The following is a 17,940-nucleotide window of genomic DNA, read 5'->3' as shown; positions in this document are numbered from 1 at the left end:
AAGCTAAAAAAAAAAATAGTTTATAAACACAGTGCAGTCCGTAAGTATTTGGACAGAGACACAATTTTAGTTGTTTTGGCTCAGTGCACATTGGATTTGAAATGAAACAATGAATGCGAGATTAAAGTGCTGAATGTTAGCATTAATTTGTGGGTATTTATACCTATATCTGTGGGAATTCAAGCCCTTTTTGTACATGGTGCGGCCATTTTAGGGGACCAAAAGTAATTGGACAATTGGCTGTTCAGCTGTTTCTGTTGCAGTTGTCTCCCAACACAAGGACCAACGAAGTGTCAGTGGCAGTAAAGCAGGACATCACCAGGCTGAAAAATCTGAATAAATTGGCCAGCGATGTAGCCAAAAATTGGGTGTACCAAAAACTTTTTGGTACATTGTTAAGCAAGAACACATAGGTGAGCAGGTGTGGATGTGTCAGAAACTACTGTCCACAGGAGACTTCACGAACAAAAATACAGACGCTACACTTCAAGATTCAAACCACTAGTTATTCACACAAACAGGATGAACAGGTTGCAACTTGTGAAGAAGTACCTAAAAGAGCCCGCAGAGTTCTGGAAAACGGTCTTGTGGACAGATGAGACCAAGACTCACTTGTATCAGAGTGATGGCAAGAGCAAAGTGTTCAGGCCAAAAGGAACTGCCCAAGATCCAAAGAACCCCCCCCCCCCCCCGCCCCCCATCTGTGAAACAAGGTTTTGAGGGTGTTATGGATAGGCCACATATGGCTGCCGCAGGTACTGACTCACTTGCCTTTACTGATGACATAACTGCTGACAGCAGCAGATTACTTCTGAAGTGTACAGAAGCATTTTATCTGCTCAAAGCAGCTTAGGAGCTTTTCAAGCCTAAAAGCAGGAAAATTCCTGACTGGCTAAGTCATTCGCCCGATCCAAATGAACAAGTGTTTCATATGCTTAATGAAAAGTTCAGCAACTAACCCCCAATACAAGCTGGAGCTGCAGATGGCCTGGCAGAGCATCACCAGAGAAGATACTCAGCAGCTGGTGATGTCTATGGGTCACAGACTCCAAGCAGTCATTGCACTCAAAGGACATGCGACAAAGTACTAAACATGATTACTTTCATTTACATAATATTTATATGTGATAAACATAATGGTGCCCCGGGGACTATGTATATAAAGTCGTGTAATTGCTACATGGTGAAACCAAAATATATTAAAATTCCCAAAAAAAAGCTGAGAACGTGCATTTTAACCAAATGCAAATAGCTTCATTACAAATCTAATATTGTATAGCACAGAGCCAAATCAAGAACAAATATACCTTTATCCCAAACTTTATGAAGCTCACTATTTGCATGCACACACACACACACACACACACACACAGACGCACACACACACAGGCCTGTAGGCCTATATGTGTTTGTGTGCTGCCAGTTAAATCACTAAATAAAGAAACATTACAAACAAATAAGTCTCCTCTCTTGTCCTCGCAGTGTGTGACTTGTGCCATGAGCAGGTTAAACACGAAAGAATGTACTCTCTAAAAGGATGCGTTGATATCCAACACACTTTTTGTATTGCTACCTTTGTGTTACTTTCAACACATTTTGTGACAAATTGTACAATTTATTTTATAAAAATAAATACTTTTTAACACAGACTGTGTTGAAACACAAAATGTGTTTCTGTAACTAGACATGGACGTGTGTTAAAAAAAATTATAAGTTATGTGTTGTTTTTAACAGATCGGTTTTGAGAGTGTATCTACAGGTTTGAGTCCTGCAGTTGCAGGTTAATTGTGATTATCATGTAAACATGCTGAAAAATTTACTGCAGGATCAGGTTTGAGGTAAGATGGAGGATCAGGTTTGGGATAAGATGGAGGATTAGGTTTGAGATAAGATGCAGGATCAGGTCTGAGGTTCAATGCAGGATCAGTTCTTCTTGCTATTTCTTGACCTTGTTCACTGCTTCAAACGGCTAAGCTGATCGGCAATCAGACTCTGAGGTGTTTCATGAACGCGGGTCCAGTGGTAAATGTGTGCAATCAAGATGAGTTGAGAAAAACGCGGAGGACATTTGGCAGACCTATCCTAAAGCTGAACGCCAGACTTCAGGTATACTGTACAGAGAATGTTTACTCGTAACAGATGCACTTGTGAAAAAATGGAAATTCACACAAACATAATTTTTAAGACATAACTTTATCGAGTTAAAATGCCAAACTGTGCTTCCTGGCAGGGCACAATGGCGGCTTGACGCGGAAACATTGGCCTTCATGTTGCTTCTCTTTGTTCTCTCAAGCCGGAGACTTATTGTGCAAATTGAAAAATAGTTTTTGCTCAGTATCTCAGCGCAGACACACTGGAAGGGAGGGGCACTTTCATCCCCCCTCACTTCTTAACTTCGTTTGAAGTCTCTCAGTCTGAAACGTTAAATTTCTAAACTCAGTGGCTTGTCTGAACAAAAACTGCAGAGTGGCTAATTGGGTCCCACTTTAAAGTTGCACACTTTTTTTGTCATTTTTGTAAAAAAAAAAAAAACAGAGGCCTTTGTGTATAAACACAATGGTGCAGTGCACCATGGGATTTCTGGCTCCTTAGTTCTAATGTCTCACTTTCCAAAGCAGAGATCATTAGGGGTGTGGTTTTGCTGTCCTGTACTTGCATATATTTGCATTCTATGGAATGCCATGGTTTCAAGCAAATTCTGCATTGCTCCATAATGCTATATATAATGTCCTTATACATAGTTTTATATATACACTAAATGACCAGAACTATCTAGACAACCTTTAGTCTGGGGCTGTTTTTCATGGTTTGGACTATGCCCCTTAGTTCCAGTGAAGGCAAATCTTAATTCTACAGCATACAAATAACATTCTAGACAATGTTGTGCTTCCCCACAATTTGGGGAAGGCCCTTTCCTGTTTCAGCATGACAATGCCCCTGGGCACACAGCTGGGTCCATATAGAAACGGTTTTGTCGAGAATGATGGGGAAGAACTTAATTGGCCTGCACAGACCCCTGACCTCATACCTATCCTAATAGACCTAGCCAGGCCTAATCGCCCACTCAGTGCCCGACCTCATTAACGCTCTTCTGGCTGAATGGAAACAAGTACTTGCAGCAACGCTCCAACATCTAGTATAAAGCCTTTCCAGAAGAGTGTAGGTTGTCAAGCTTTATGCATTAAAAAGTGCTGCAATTTATACATGGTGAAACCTAAATATATAAAATGCCCTTTAATAAAAAGCTGAGAACCTGCGCTTTAACCACACATGAATTGTTGTGTAAAAGCACACAATTTTTTTTGGTTTTTGTCCCAAACATTACGGGGCTCACTGTATATGCGCACTGTCACTGCCACTTCGTACATTTGATGGCACCTCTATTGTAAAAATGAGGAAAAACGTATTTTCTCCAGAAGCTCTTGAGGGGGGAGATGAATGGACTAAACTCTCTCTGCTGCCACAGAAAGACAAACAGAGTGACGAAGCACCAGCATCGGCAGGGCGGCGCGGCCAGATCGATGGCTACGAGACGTCCATAAAAACGTTAAATAAATGATCCCGCACCGCCTCTCCTGCACGGCAGCAGCCCTCCATCAGTCTTCCCCAGTCCAGATGTGACGCGGAGCGCCGTCGGCACGGTGACGGCGAGCCGTCGGCACGGAGACGGCGCGGCTCGGCGGGGATCTGGGTCACGCCGCTCCCTCTCCCTTCCGTGCCCTTTGACCCCGTGTGTTTGTCCGTCACCGAGACACAGAGGCGAAGCTCGGCGCTCTGTTCATCAGCTTTCGGTTCGGTGGCCATCTGCCCTGCTTCTGCAAGTGTGCAATCAGCTAATGGAGCACATGGGGGAGGCGTGTGTGTGTGTGTGTGTGTGTGCATGTGAGTGCGTGTGTGTGTATGTGTATGAGTGTGTGTGTGTGCGTGTGGGTCTGTGTGTCTATGTGTGTGTGTGTGCATGTGAGTGTGTGTATGTGTGTGTGTGTCTGTGTGTGAGTGTGTGTGTGGGTCTGTGTGTCTATGTGTGTGTGTGTGCATGTCTGTGTGTGAGGGTCTGTGTGCCTGTGTGTGTGTGTGTGTATGTATGTGTGTGTGTGTGTGCACGTGTGCATGTGAGTGTGTGTGCGTGTGTGTGTGCGCGTGTGTCTGTGTGTGTGTGTATGTGTGCATGAGTGGGTGTGTCTGTATGTGTCTCTGTTTATGTGCATGCATGTGTCTGTGTGCATGCGTGTCTGTCTGCGTGTCTGTGTGTGCATCTGTGCGTATGTCTGTGTGTACAGTATGTGAGTTGACGTGCATCTGTGTGTCTGTCTGTGTGTGAGTATGTGTGTGTGTGGGGGGGGGACCATGAGGGACAGAGACTGTCATGCCCCCCTCCCCCCCCCCCCTCTGAGTAATTCACTGGAAAGGTGTTTTGAAGGAGTACTCCAGTGTCCTTCAGAACAAAAAAAAAAGAAAAAAATCAGAGCTGAATTTTTTATTTCTGCCTGTTTGTGTGTGAGCAGCTGAGGTGGGGGAGGAGGGCAGGGAGAGCCATTGAGTAATTTCTGGTGAACTAAACTAACCTGCCGCTGCCCCCCCCCCCCCCCCCCCAACCCAGCACTCAGCACGAGCACGCTCAGATGCTTCTCAACCCCGTGATGTCACCCCGTTTGACAGACACTACGCCACTCGTGAAAATTTGGCAGAGCGGAACGTTCAGCTCAGGGTTGGGGACCTCAGAAAGCACAAACACCCGCAAAGCATGCAGCCTCCGGCCGCAGATCCCGCGTAATCCGCGTGTTATCACCGCAGCGGCCAATCAGGTCACAGCAGACCTTCTCCAGTCTGACGCCAGACCTGCCTTACACCTGCTGCTTAACGGAACATTCTAATGCTGATGTCACAATCACTACTGGTGTCTGAAAGTTCTAGAACATGACATTCCAAAAAGTCCACTCTTCAAAGGGTCAAGATCCCTCCTGTGATAAACCTGAACACTAAGCAACCACGGCTGACAAACACAAACGTGCTCGAGAAAGGTGGTTTTTGTCTGGCAGCCAATCTCACCATTTTTGAATGAGGTCAGAAACCATGGAAATTTCCCTTGTTGCGTCAAGTGATCTGGCTCTGCCAATCAAAACGCAGCTCGTCTCCGTTCCTCTGATTAAACCAGATTATGGCGCGGATTGGCAGAGATTAAATGCAGCTCGCGTGATTAAGCAAACGAGCACTCCAGGCAGGAGGCTAGACGTCCCTCCTCCTCCCCCCGCCCCCCTCTCCCAAAAAAACAAATTTGTTCAGTAATCACAAAAAACGAATTCGGCAAGCACAGTTTGAAGAAAAATTGAACACATTTATTGGTAAATCAGAATTGAGGACAAGCATTTACTGAAAACAGGCCAGAATCTGATTGAGGCTGTGCCCAAGACCAGCAAAGGGGAAAAAAAATACAGAATAGAACTGAATTAAAAAATAAACACCCAAGGTGTTCATATACTGCAGTACAGGTGTTCCTTAACTATGCAAGCAGTAAAGGGCCTATTAATGTACAATTAACTTTTTAACAAATATGATAAATATATTCAGAAACACTCCATTTTTATTTTTTACAAAATCCTGATGTTTCCATCTAAATTCTAATTTTAGACAATTGGTGTTTGAAAGAGTTCAGGAGAATGGATTATTTTACATCATAGATCATGTAAAACAACAGGAATTCTCCAGGAGGCGAAGGACAGGAGACTCTTCTCCTGCCAGTACCTCCATTAGAGCCCTGAGAACCGTATTAAAGACTCCGATGCCGCTGGTCTTCCCTCTCTCGAAAAGCCCAATATCCCCCCTGATCTCAAATAGAGATTCAACAGGAGCTCTGCTGAAGTCTGTTCTGATTAAGGTCGAGAGAGAGATAGAGACGGCAGAAGTGGGGGGGGGGGGGGGGGTGGGAGAGAGACAGAGAGAGAGAGAGTGAAGGAAAATATCTGTAGAAAAAACTGAAGAGCTAAGGGACAGTCTGACAAATTAACATGACAATAACGCACACCGTGAACGATGAGAAGGTGGAAGTATTCGCAGAATAAGGATTAATTGATTAGCTGCCACCGAGGCATTCAGGAAAATGATCAGGAAGGAGGTGGAGGTGGAGGTGGAGGTGGGTGTGGAGGTGGGGGTGGGGGTGGGGGGTGAAGGGGGGGAAAGCCAGAGTGGAAATTGAGAGAAGAGGAGGAGGGAGAAAGGAATGGATGTTGAGTATGATGAAAAATAAGAGTAAGGGGGGAAAAATGTGGAGCGTCCTCCTCCATTAAACCAGACCTATCAGGACCGATTAGGAATCTTCAGCACAGGGTCAGTGATTAATGATTATACAGATTCAGCACAGGGTCAGTGATTAATGATTATACAGCTTCAGCACAGGGTCAGTGATTAATGATTATACAAATTCAGCACAGGGTCAGTGATTACGAATCTTCAGCACAGGGTTAGTGATTACGAATCTTCAGCACAGGGTTAGTGATTACGAATCTTCAGCATAGCGTTAGTGATGAATGATTATACAGATTCAGCACAGGGTCAGTGATTAATGATTATACAGCTTCAGCACAGGGTCAGTGATTAATGATTATGAAGCTTCAGCACAGGGTTAGCAATTAATGATTATACAGATTCAGCACAGGGTCAGTGATTAATGATTATACAGATTCAGCACAGGGTTAGTGATTAATGATTATGAAGCTTCAGCACAGGGTTAGCGATTAATGATTATACAGATTCAGCACAGGGTCAGTGATTAATGATAACACAGCTTCAGCACAGTGTCAATGATTATGAAGCTTCAGCACAGGGTCAGTGATTATACAGCTTCAGCACAGGGCCAGTGATTATGAAGCTTCAGCACAGCGTCAGTGATTATGAAGCTTCAGCACAGGGGTAGATTATGAAGCTTCAGCACAGGGTCAGTGATTATACAGCTTCAGCACAGGGTCAGTGATTATGAAGCTTCAGCACAGTGTCAGTGATTATGAAGCTTCAGCACAGGGGTAAAGATTATACAGCTTCAGCACAGGGCCAGTGATTATGAAGCTTTAGCACAGGAGTAGAGATTATGAAGCTTCAGCACAGGGTCAGTGATTAATGATTATACAGCTTCGTCAGTGTCAGTGATTATGAAGCTTCAGCACAGCATCAGTGATTATACAGCTTCAGCACAGGGTTAGTGATTATGAAGCTTCAGCACAATGTCAGTGATTATGAAGCTTCAGCACAGGGTCAGTGATTATGAAGCTTCAGCACAGGGTTAGTGATTAATGATTATACAGCTTCAGCACAGTGTCAGTGATTATGAAGCGTCAGCACAGCGTCAGTGATTAATGATTATACAGCTTCAGCACAGGGTCAGTGATTATGAAGCTTCAGCACAGAGAATACTCTTCAGGTGACACACTTATTTGAGTGCACGTATTCAATACTCCACAGCAGTAAAAACACACAACACAGCCTGAGAGGGAAGGTGAAATGACCACAGCACAGCGTAGGCGGGGGTGTCAGGAGAGCAGCTTTATTACAAAAGGGAAGCTCATGCTGACAGCGCAGATGGCAGGGGCGGCCGCTGTGATTGGTCAGCTGCCGTTGGCCGGAGGCCCCTCCCCCTCGCCGCGGGCTTTGGCGGCGAGCAGAGTGCGTCGGGCCATCTCCAGCGCCCCCTGCTGGCTGCGGTTCCCGCCGATGAAGCCGCTGGCGTGGACGAAGACGCAGCCGGGGATCCCGCTGAGCGTCGACAGGGCCTCGTCCCGAACGCCACGCCACTCCTCCAGCAGGGACAGCCTGGGGGGAGGGGCCAAACACAGGGGGAGGGGCTTAAACATTTACACAGGACTCGTCCCCATATATCACACTAATCTTCCAGCAGGGACAGCCTGGGGGGATGGGCTGAACACAGGGGGAGGGGCTTAAAGCAGCATTTACACAGGACCCGTCCCCCAGATCACGCCGCAAGAATGCCATGCTCTCCCGGATTCATCTGCAAAATCATGATCTTCAGACGTTAAACGTCTCCGGAGGCTGCTAGCGCTCAGCTTTACCGCAGAACTTTCTCTCCAACTCTGACCGGTCAGAGAGAGGAACAGCCCCCTGATGTGTGTGCCAACAACAGACCCATTCCCCTGCTTGTGTGTGTGTGTGTGTGTGTGTGCCAACGACAGACCCATTCCCCTGCTTGTGTGTGTGTGTGTGTGCCAACGACAGACCCATTCCCCTGCTTGTGTGTGTGTGTGTGTGTGCCAACGACAGACCCATTCCTCTTCTTGTGTGTGTGTGTGTGTGTGCCAACGACAGACCCATTCCTCTTCTTGTGTGTGTGTGTGTGTGTGTGTGTGCCATCCATAGACCCATTCCTCTGCTTGTGTGTGTGTGTGTGTGTGTGTGTGTGTGTGTGTGTGTGCCAATGACAGATCCATTCTTCTGCTTGTGTATGCCAAGGACAGATCCATTCCTCTGCTTCTGGTTCAGACATTACTGGCCTGAAAATGACCATTTCCAGACTCCCCTGAAGGATATCTGTTTATCTACAAGGCTATTGTCGGAAAGCTACCACCTTATATCGCTATGATGGCGGATTGGAACTTTGGACCTTATCTAACTCGCTCAAATGACTGGCTTATGCTCAAGGTCCCCCGAGCACAGTCTGAATTTGGAAAGCCAGCTTTTTATCTTAGTGCCCCAACGTCCTGGAATGATCTTCAACACACGCTAAAAATCAATTCTGTACTAACCTACGGTCAATTTAAAACCATGCTCACAAACCTCCCTGCTTCTATACGTAACTGTTTCAACTGATTTTTTTTTTTATCTGTGTTTTGTTTGTATTATATTGTTTTTATAATGTTTTATTGCTGCACAGTGTAATCTCGGCATCACTGAAAAAGAGAGTCCACCCTCAATGCATTCCCCAGAAAGAAATAAAGGGTTGAATGAAAGACAGACTGCAGACGTCTGGGGTCTAAAGCAGGGGTCCTCAAACTCGACCCGGAGGGGAGACGGACGCCGCAATCGGCTGAGTGCCACCGACGGAGTGGGTTCCACCTCAAACCCAATGACCCATCCCTCTGGCGCTACAGGAAGATCCACTCAGGCATGAACACCTGAGGGTGCCTCACAGCACAGCATTTCAGCTTTCAAAATACAGGCGGAGCTGGGGGGGGCGGGGGCGGGGGGGGGGGTTCAAAGCAACACAAAGACAAACAAACTCAGAATAGCGTTAGAAAGCCCGTCTTTTAAAATTTATTTTTCCTCTTTTTACTGTAGTGTAAAAATGAGAATTTTTTGGCGACGATCAGACCTAAAAAGTGGTGCATTCTGGGGCTCTTTACTGGACCAATCTGCACGAAATCTGCATAAGAGGCGCATTAAACGCCCAGTTACTGAAAAATTTCGCACGTCGAGTCCAAATCGTCAAAAAAAAACATCAGTGACTGAACGCAACTGGTGTACACCGGGCAGCGGAGGACAGCTTTGCACGGAAACGACCAGGAGGCTGGCAGTGGAGCCGGAGGAAAGTGCCCATTTTAACACGACGCGCGAAATGAGAGCTCCTTCCGCTCCGAAGCACGAGCTGAAGAGAGCGGCTCTAAAACGCAATCCCGTCTCTCAAACTGCTCGTTAGTTGCAAATATCACTGGTGCTGATGAAGCCTTTCTGTGTTTCCAAACACTGTTCGTGATCAACTTCCAGCAGCGCGTTTGTTGCATCGCTAAGCTTATTTCTGCCGATTAAATTGAAGGAATGAAAAGCGATGAAACTGCGCATCTGCACTTACAGATGAAGACGTCCTTTGGTTTCTGTAGTTTTCTCCACAAGAAAAACATAAAAAGGGGGAAGATAAGTTGGAGAAGCCTTACAGCGGGAGTGGACAGTTCCACTGTGGACGTACACGTAATTAAAATGCTACACCAAGCGCCGCCAACTGACCAGACAAGGGGGGACCCCTGGTGAACCCCGATAACCTGTACCGTGACAGCCTGCTGCAAGAAGGACCTACACTTCAGAAGATTCAAACAACCAAAGGTTGCTCTTGCCTTGTTAAGAATTCTCAAATGAACATACTGCACAGCTCAGTAGTGTTTGCACCCTCCTGCTCCTGATTAATCTATAAAGCCTGAAGTTTTGACAGGACTTACAATCAAGTGCCTTGCACTAAAAAAGGGACAAAATAGGCAAGGAGATGAATGTAAAATTTAATTCCACTGCAGTCAATGTTTCCCACCCCTCCCCTCCTGCCATTCGATTTCCAATTTCCCTCCAAATGTAGGGTTTAAATCAAGAAGGTAGACATAAAATGGCTCTGCTTCAGCAATGATGTGTTGCTGTAGTGGGAAAACGTACATTTTATGAGCAGCGCTGCAGTTACACAGCTGCACATTTGCACAAGTGATGCAGATTGAGTAATCTAGCTCAAGGGTGCTGTGGCACTGGCCCAGCCGGGAATCAAACCGGCAACACTCGAACCTCAGGAGCAGCTTGCTCTCGCACGCACGTGCGTCATTAACGCTGCTCATCCGGACACCAGGCACCGGCAGCAGGCTCTTTTCCGATTCCCCAGAGAAATTAAAAATAGCCTCCACTCCCACTTCCTGTCCGGTGCCGAGCAGCGGACGCAGGTGGCCCCGAGGGACCTGGCTCTCCGGTGGATTTGGCGGACGCTCGGCTGGGCAGCCTCGCTAACCCGCGGTCCAGAGCCATCTGGCCCCGTGAGCCCGGAAACGCCGCGGCTAAACCTGCGCCCTCAAACCTGCACGCTCAAACCTGCACGCTCAAACCAGCGCCCTCAAACCTGCGCCCTCAAACCAGCACCCTCAAACCTGCGCCCTCAAACCTGCGCCCTCAAACCTGCGCCCTCAAACCAGCACCCTCAAACCAGCACCCTCAAACCTGCGCCCTCAAACCCACACACTCAAACCTGCGCCCTCAAACCCACACACTCAAACCCACACGCTCAAGCCAGCGCCGTCGTGTTTCTTCTTCGGACGGCGAGAGCGCTCAGGTGAGGAAGAGCACTCAAGCAGAAAGCAACAAGGCCTCAAGCCTGACTGAGCTCTCTGCTCTCAGCCCACTAAAGCAGCGATACAACACCTTATACACAGACACTTTCACTAGATATTAAACACTGAAGGGCACTCACATAGACCCCAGACATCTTCACTAGTTATTAAACACTGAAAGGCACTCACATAAACCCCAGACATCTTCACTAGTTATTAAACACTGAAGGGCACTCACATAAACCCCAGACATCTTCACTAGTCATTAAACACTGAAGGGCACTCACATAAACCCCAGACCCCTGGGTTAGGGTTAAACACTGAAGGCTACTCTGAGAGCATCCAGTGCAAATCACCACAGACCTTTGCTGCAGTTCCAGCTTGTGTCTTCATACATTCCCCACAGTAGCCTAACTGTTTATTTTCACAGCCAGCGATTCTATTTTTATACGAGACCTTTAGCATTAAGGGACAAGAGCTCCATTGGAGAAAAGCAACAAAAACAAGATTAACGGAATTAAGCAAACCATAAAGGAGGATTTGCCATCTCCTACGCATCGGATTCACCCTGTTCTGCCTCAGAGAATCCAGTCAGCAGCAGGCCAGCCACAGAAGCCGCTCCGCCCAAACGCAGGTCACACCACAGATTCGTGACAGCAACCAGATACGTTGCTTATCGTCCTACATGAAGGTTCTGTCTCCCTACAGCTCTCATTTTATGCGTCTTCTGTAAATTCATTAAGGGACGTGAGCTCAGGTAAGGCTGTAAATTCATTAAGGGACGTGAGCTCAGGTACAGCTGTAAATTCATTAAGGGACGTGAGCTCAGGTACAGCTGTAAATTCATTAAGGGACGTGAGCTCGTGTACAGCTGTAAATTCATTAAGGGACGTGAGCTCAGGTAAGGCTGTAAATTCATTAAGGGACGTGAGCTCAGGTACAGCTGTAAATTCACGTTGAAATAGACGTTCTGTCCTGCGATACAGCACTGGAGACCCAATAGGGGTGGGAACTATGAGGAGAGTGTGTGGCGGGTCGATATAATCCCTGCTGCCAGCCTCTCTTGACTGCAAATCTGTGCAGCTGTTCTCCAGTAAACCGCCGCATCGGTCTGGTCTCCGTCTCCAGAATCCTTCAACGCGACCAACTGCACACGTTCACCAAGTCCAGCCCCGGTAAAAACGCTAACCCTGACCCGCACAGGGGAACTCGGCGCCCGGGTTCCATAGCCGGACATTTCGGTCGATGGCCACATGTAAAGAGATTCAGTTTTGTGACATCGTGCTCGTCACGCGCGGGGTTGTAACAACACACTGACGGCAAACTGAAAGGCTAGGGACAAGCAAACAAGCGCAATGAATTACACTCCTCACAAATAAGACCGCTCCACAGGCCTGCCTTTCTAACCTACACTGGTGACTGATATTCTGATATCTGTAGGCAGACAGGCCTAAAATAGTGTTTTCATTTTTCTCCACAATGTTTGCCTTTATTTTTTTTTCCAGTTTGGATAGTGTAACTCCCCAAGCCCCTCATCGACCAGCTAAAATTGCCTCTGCCGAGAAATACGTGGTTGACGTGCTAAATATTCAACAGAGATAAATGCCAAAAAAGAACCCTGATGTATTTGAGGGCTTTTTTAAACAAGAGAAATTCAAATCAATTCCAGGCATGGCATTTTCAACAAGTTGAGGACATTTTATTAGTGAACCATATTTTAAGTGCTTAGAAGTACTCGGCGGAAATCTGTGTCTGAAAAAGCCGATATTAACTAAGGGGTTCCACAGGGATCAACACCTGGGCCACTTCTCTTTTCTCCTTGGGGAGATCGTTAGTAAAAAAAAAACATGTACATTTCCATACCTACCTCAATGATACACAACTGTAAATGTATGTGTTTCCTGGTGATGGATGCTCAATCTGCTACTTAAGAACCAAGGAACTGTTATGTCAAAGAAGTGAAGTTAGTCCTGGATGCAGACTTAAGCTTTCAGCCACTTGTATAAGAAATGCAACCAAGGTGTCCTTTTGTCATTTGAAAAAGACGACCAAAGGCGATGCTTTCCTCTCAAAAACTTACGCTGAAAGGTAAATGCACACTTTGGACTACTGTAATGCTCTGTAATTCTAGACTTCCAAAAATATACAGAACAGCTGTGAAAACGGAGCTACACAAATCCTCACACAAACCCAGAAGAGCAGAACTCCACACACAAACCCAGAAGAGAGCAGAACCCCTCACACAAACCCAGAAGAAGAGCAGAACTCCTCACACAAACCCAGAAGAGGGCAGAACTCCTCACACAAACCCAGAAGAGGGCAGAAATCACCCCAGCTCATGAATCTTTGCATTAGCTGCCTGTGAAATTCAGAATTGATTTTAAATTTCTGTTAACAGTGTTTTTCAAAGCACTGCCCGGTGTAGCACCAGGCTACACATCCAACCTTTTAATTAGTAATCAGGCCAAGCGTGCCACCAAACCATCCAAAGATCTGAAGTCTTTCCTGTGTGCCTTGAAGTAAATTATAAAAAAGCAGAGACGCTTTCTTTTTATTTCAATGCCCCCACACTGCAGAATACCAAAAGCAGACAGATCAGTCACCAACAGCCAGAGCAGCCTGAAAACGTGCTTCTTTAAGATTGCTTTTAGATGACTGCACTTCCATCCTTATTTCCACACTTCTTTGCCTTCACACGTTTTCTAATACGCAGAATCTCTCGTTTCATTTTATCGTTTTACAAATTTTGTGTTTGTAATTTTGTTTTATCCTGTCCATTTTCATTCTGTCAAGCATTCTGAGCTGAAATTTTTATATGAAAGGTATGATATAAATGAAAATGATGATGATGATTATTACTCTTTAAGGAGACTGCTGTGCTGGTTTCTGCTTTTGTAAAATATGATGTTAAACTGAGTTACGCTAAATGTCAATGTAAATGGTGCTGAGACACTCAGACTTTGCGTACTCTCTCTGTATTAATAACGTCTTTTTGTTGTGGAGCCACAGGCTTTATTCGTGAATCAGGTTCATGGGGGATGAGGTGGGACGCTGCGTCCCCCCCTCCTTCCCCCTACACTGAAACGCCCCAGGGGCAGCTCTGACAATGAGGGGCTTTCACACCACGTGATCGTCACCAGGAACCCGCTGACTCCCCGAGGTGGGGGGGAGGAGCACGTTGCCATGGCAGCCACATGACTCCGCGCATCCTGCCGAGCGTGCCCGTCCCCAGGGTCTGGGGGGGGTGGGGGGGTTAATTAGCCCGTATTGGTGACATCACAGCCTACCGCAGAGAGGGCAAAGCAGCAGGAAGTGGTGAAAAAAAAAACTCACTGACAACAACCTGTAAAAAAAATTTTAAAGGACAAGGTAGCAGAGGTCAGTAACCCATTTTAATCAGCGCAAAATGTCAAACAAACGGACCTTTTCTGATTTAATGTGACGTCCAAGACTTTCAGACGTACGGACAGTACTTTTTAAATATAATAATCTTTATTTAAAATTATAATTTATGATGTTGTTTCTTTACCAATATGCAAAAATAATCTTTTTTTTTAACAGTACATGTGTTTATGTTGCCACGTGTGTGTATGTGTGTGTGTGTATACACAAGCTGATAACTTGTTAAAATGTAGGGGCTGTCTTAGTAATAAACTGAGGACTGAGTATGAGACAGGAGTCACAGAGAACCAGTGAGAGGACTGAGTATGAGACTCACAGAAACAGTGAGAGGACTGAGTATGAGACTCACAGAGAACCAGTGAGAGGACTGAGTATGAGACTCACAGAGAACCAGTGAGAGGACTGAGTATGAGACTCACAGAGAAACAGTGAGAGGACTGAGTATGAGAGTCACAGAGAAACAGTGAGAGGACTGAGTATGAGACTCACAGAGAACCAGTGAGAGGACTGAGTATGAGACTCACAGAGAAACAGTGAGAGGACTGAGTATGAGACAGGAGTCACAGAGAAACAGTGAGAGGACTGAGTATGAGACTCACAGAGAAACAGTGAGAGGACTGAGTATGAGACTCACAGAGAAACAGTGAGATGACTGAGTATGAGACTCACAGAGAAACAGTGAGAGGACTGAGTATGAGACTCACAGAGAACCAGTGAGAGGACTGAGTATGAGACTCACAGAAACAGTGAGAGGACTGAGTATGAGACTCACAGAGACAGTGAGAGGACTGAGTATGAGACTCACAGAGAAACAGTGAGAGGACTGAGTATGAGACTCACAGAGAAACAGTGAGAGGACTGAGTATGAGACTCACAGAGAAACACTGAGAGGACTGAGTATGAGACTCACAGAGAAACAGTGAGAGGAATGAGTATGAGACTCACAGAGAAACAGTGAGAGGACTGAGTATGAGACTCACAGAGAACCAGTGAGAGGACTGAGTATGAGACTCACAGAGAACCAGTGAGAGGACTGAGTATGAGACTCACAGAGAAACACTGAGAGGACTGAGTATGAGACTCACAGAGAAACACTGAGAGGACTGAGTATGAGACTCACAGAAACAGTGAGAGGACTGAGTATGAGACTCACAGAGAACCAGTGAGAGGACTGAGTATGAGACTCACAGAGAAACACTGAGAGGACTGAGTATGAGACTCACAGAGAAACACTGAGAGGACTGAGTATGAGACTCACAGAAACAGTGAGAGGACTGAGTATGAGACTCACAGAAACAGTGAGAGGACTGAGTATGAGACTCACAGAAACAGTGAGAGGACTGAGTATGAGACTCACAGAGACAGTGAGAGGACTGAGTATGAGACTCACAGAGAAACAGTGAGAGGACTGAGTATGAGACTCACAGAAACAGTGAGAGGACTGAGTATGAGACTCACAGAGAACCAGTGAGAGGACTGAGTATGAGACTCACAGAGAACCAGTGAGAGGACTGAGTATTCCGTAAGGCACATCTTTGAGACTCCGTGTCTGCATGCCAGACGACCTCTGATCTTATTATGATTCCAGTCCAGTTTATACTCTGATTAACTGCGGTACAGCGATGAGGAGCAAGGGATCACACACTAGTTCAGTCACCCCAGGCCTGTGGACGGACTGCCGTCCACGAGACACAGACCCGACGCCGTGTCCTGCGTGCCTGTCTTCTGAACCAGCCCGGTTCTGAGCACACAAACAGAACGGAGGTGCCTGTGTGCAAAGGCTTGGGGTTCGAACCGATTCGGATGAAACCCACAGTTACTGTACAGCTCATCACGTCTGCCACGGCCTTTGTTCTTACTAAAGTCCTTTCTCTCCAAGAACGAGAGCCTGTAGCATTTTAATTTAAGGACGGGTTTAGAGACTCTCCGCCCCTCCTCACTGCGAACGGTTTCCTGCAAAGCCAAGAACTGGGGAAGCGTCCACCGGCGAACGGCAAAATCCTGACAAAGCAGAACCCCGAACATCGTTAAGCCAGCGTGAAATAAGAGCGAGGCGGTTCATTAGCAATAAAGACGCGAGCGACAGAACTCCGTAAACAACCCTCCGCGCAGCCAATTAGCTGCAGGGAAGCACCGAGCGCAGTAATTGAGGACCTCTTGGTCATGAATTCAAAGCGCACACAGTGAGCCGTCGGGACTGCAGAGGGAGAGGAACACACCAACCACCCGGGAGAAACGGTTCAGGAGACAAGTGCCGACATGCCAAACTCGCGGCTAAAAACCGCCAGACCAACAGAATAACCAGCCATGATGAGTCAACAACCACTCACACCACCTGAAAGGTGGCTGACCGGATGAAACAAGGCTGTGGCCAAAAAAACCCCAAGTCGGCAGTCGCTCCATCTGGTGGGCTGTACCGGTATTACAGCAAAGCAGCACAGGGTTTTCTGACATGCAATCGTAAAGCAGCGGTAAACCTAAACATTTGACCGAACAGAGTAAACCTGACATCACAAGAGTGCAAATTTATGGGAGACATGGAAGGGATGGGGGGGACTGTGGGCCAGCCCAGCTTGGCCAATTTTCATTCCCCGCTGGGAATACAACTACCGCCCCCCACTGACTGTGGCAGGAGCAGAGCCAGTACACCTGGCAGGATTCAGCCACACCTACAGCACAGGGTCACTGAGCACCGGGGCACGCCGACTGCACGTTATTTAAGGTTCTCTCTCCCATTCGAACGGCGGCCACGGCCAGGTGACAGCCATAGCCAGGTAACAGCCCCGTAGCTAACGCTCGTCTCCCTGCAGGGCTGAGGTGACTGCTCACACGCATTAGACTGCAGGTGCAAAACAAGCGTGTGCCCACGTGCTGCTAACGAGCTGCTAACGGGCTGCTAACGAGCTGCTAACAAGCTGCTAACAAGCTGCTATCGGGCTGCTAACGAGCTGCTAACAAGCTGCTATCGGGCTGCTAACGAGCTGCTAACGGGCTGCTAACAAGCTGCTATCGGGCTGCTAACGGGCTGCCCAGATTCCGCTTCCCTCCTTAACGAGCGAGGCATCGCCTAGTAACCCACAGACTTCCTTTCCTTATTACGATTACCACTTCTGCAATTAATTTCATTTATTGCCGGAGGAAGCGTACACAAATATTGTTAATTTAATACGCGTGGCAAGCCATTTGCCCTGGAATAACACAACTGGGCAGACTGTGCCTGTGGCTTGAATTATTTTTAGAAATAAATACTTTTATCAAGACACACATTATCCGGTTAATCATGATTTTTGATGCCCATTTTAATAATTCATTTTTGTGAAATCCTGAGTTTGTTTGCAATAATTTTTTTCTATACTCCACTGACAACACACATTTTCTACGCACCGTAATCTAAGGACCAGGAATTATTACTGACAGGTAATTTTCCATGGTTATTAAAAATAAGCGTGCAATTCAATAACATTCAATAAAACAAATTTCTCTCAGGCTTCCCTTGCTAATGCTGCCCAAATGGAATTTATTTAGC

General features: G+C 46.6%; 1 protein-coding gene across 1 annotated transcript in view; it reads right to left on the bottom strand.

Annotated features, from left to right (window-relative positions):
* Window positions 1-7,513: 7,513 nt before the first annotated feature.
* The window catches only part of myg1 (myg1 exonuclease), a 35,302-nt gene continuing 24,875 nt past the window's right edge, over window positions 7,514-17,940 (bottom strand). The window contains exon 7 of the mRNA XM_035389337.1: window positions 7,514-7,800. Within this exon, the coding sequence (XP_035245228.1) occupies window positions 7,596-7,800 (205 nt within the window). The 3' untranslated portion in view covers window positions 7,514-7,595. The remainder of the gene's footprint in view (window positions 7,801-17,940) is intronic.

This window comes from Anguilla anguilla, chromosome 13, assembly GCF_013347855.1.
Source record: "Anguilla anguilla isolate fAngAng1 chromosome 13, fAngAng1.pri, whole genome shotgun sequence".
NCBI lineage: Eukaryota > Metazoa > Chordata > Actinopteri > Anguilliformes > Anguillidae > Anguilla > Anguilla anguilla.
The sequence above is the reverse complement of the archived record's forward strand: the minus strand, read 5'-3'. Positions and strand labels throughout refer to the sequence as shown.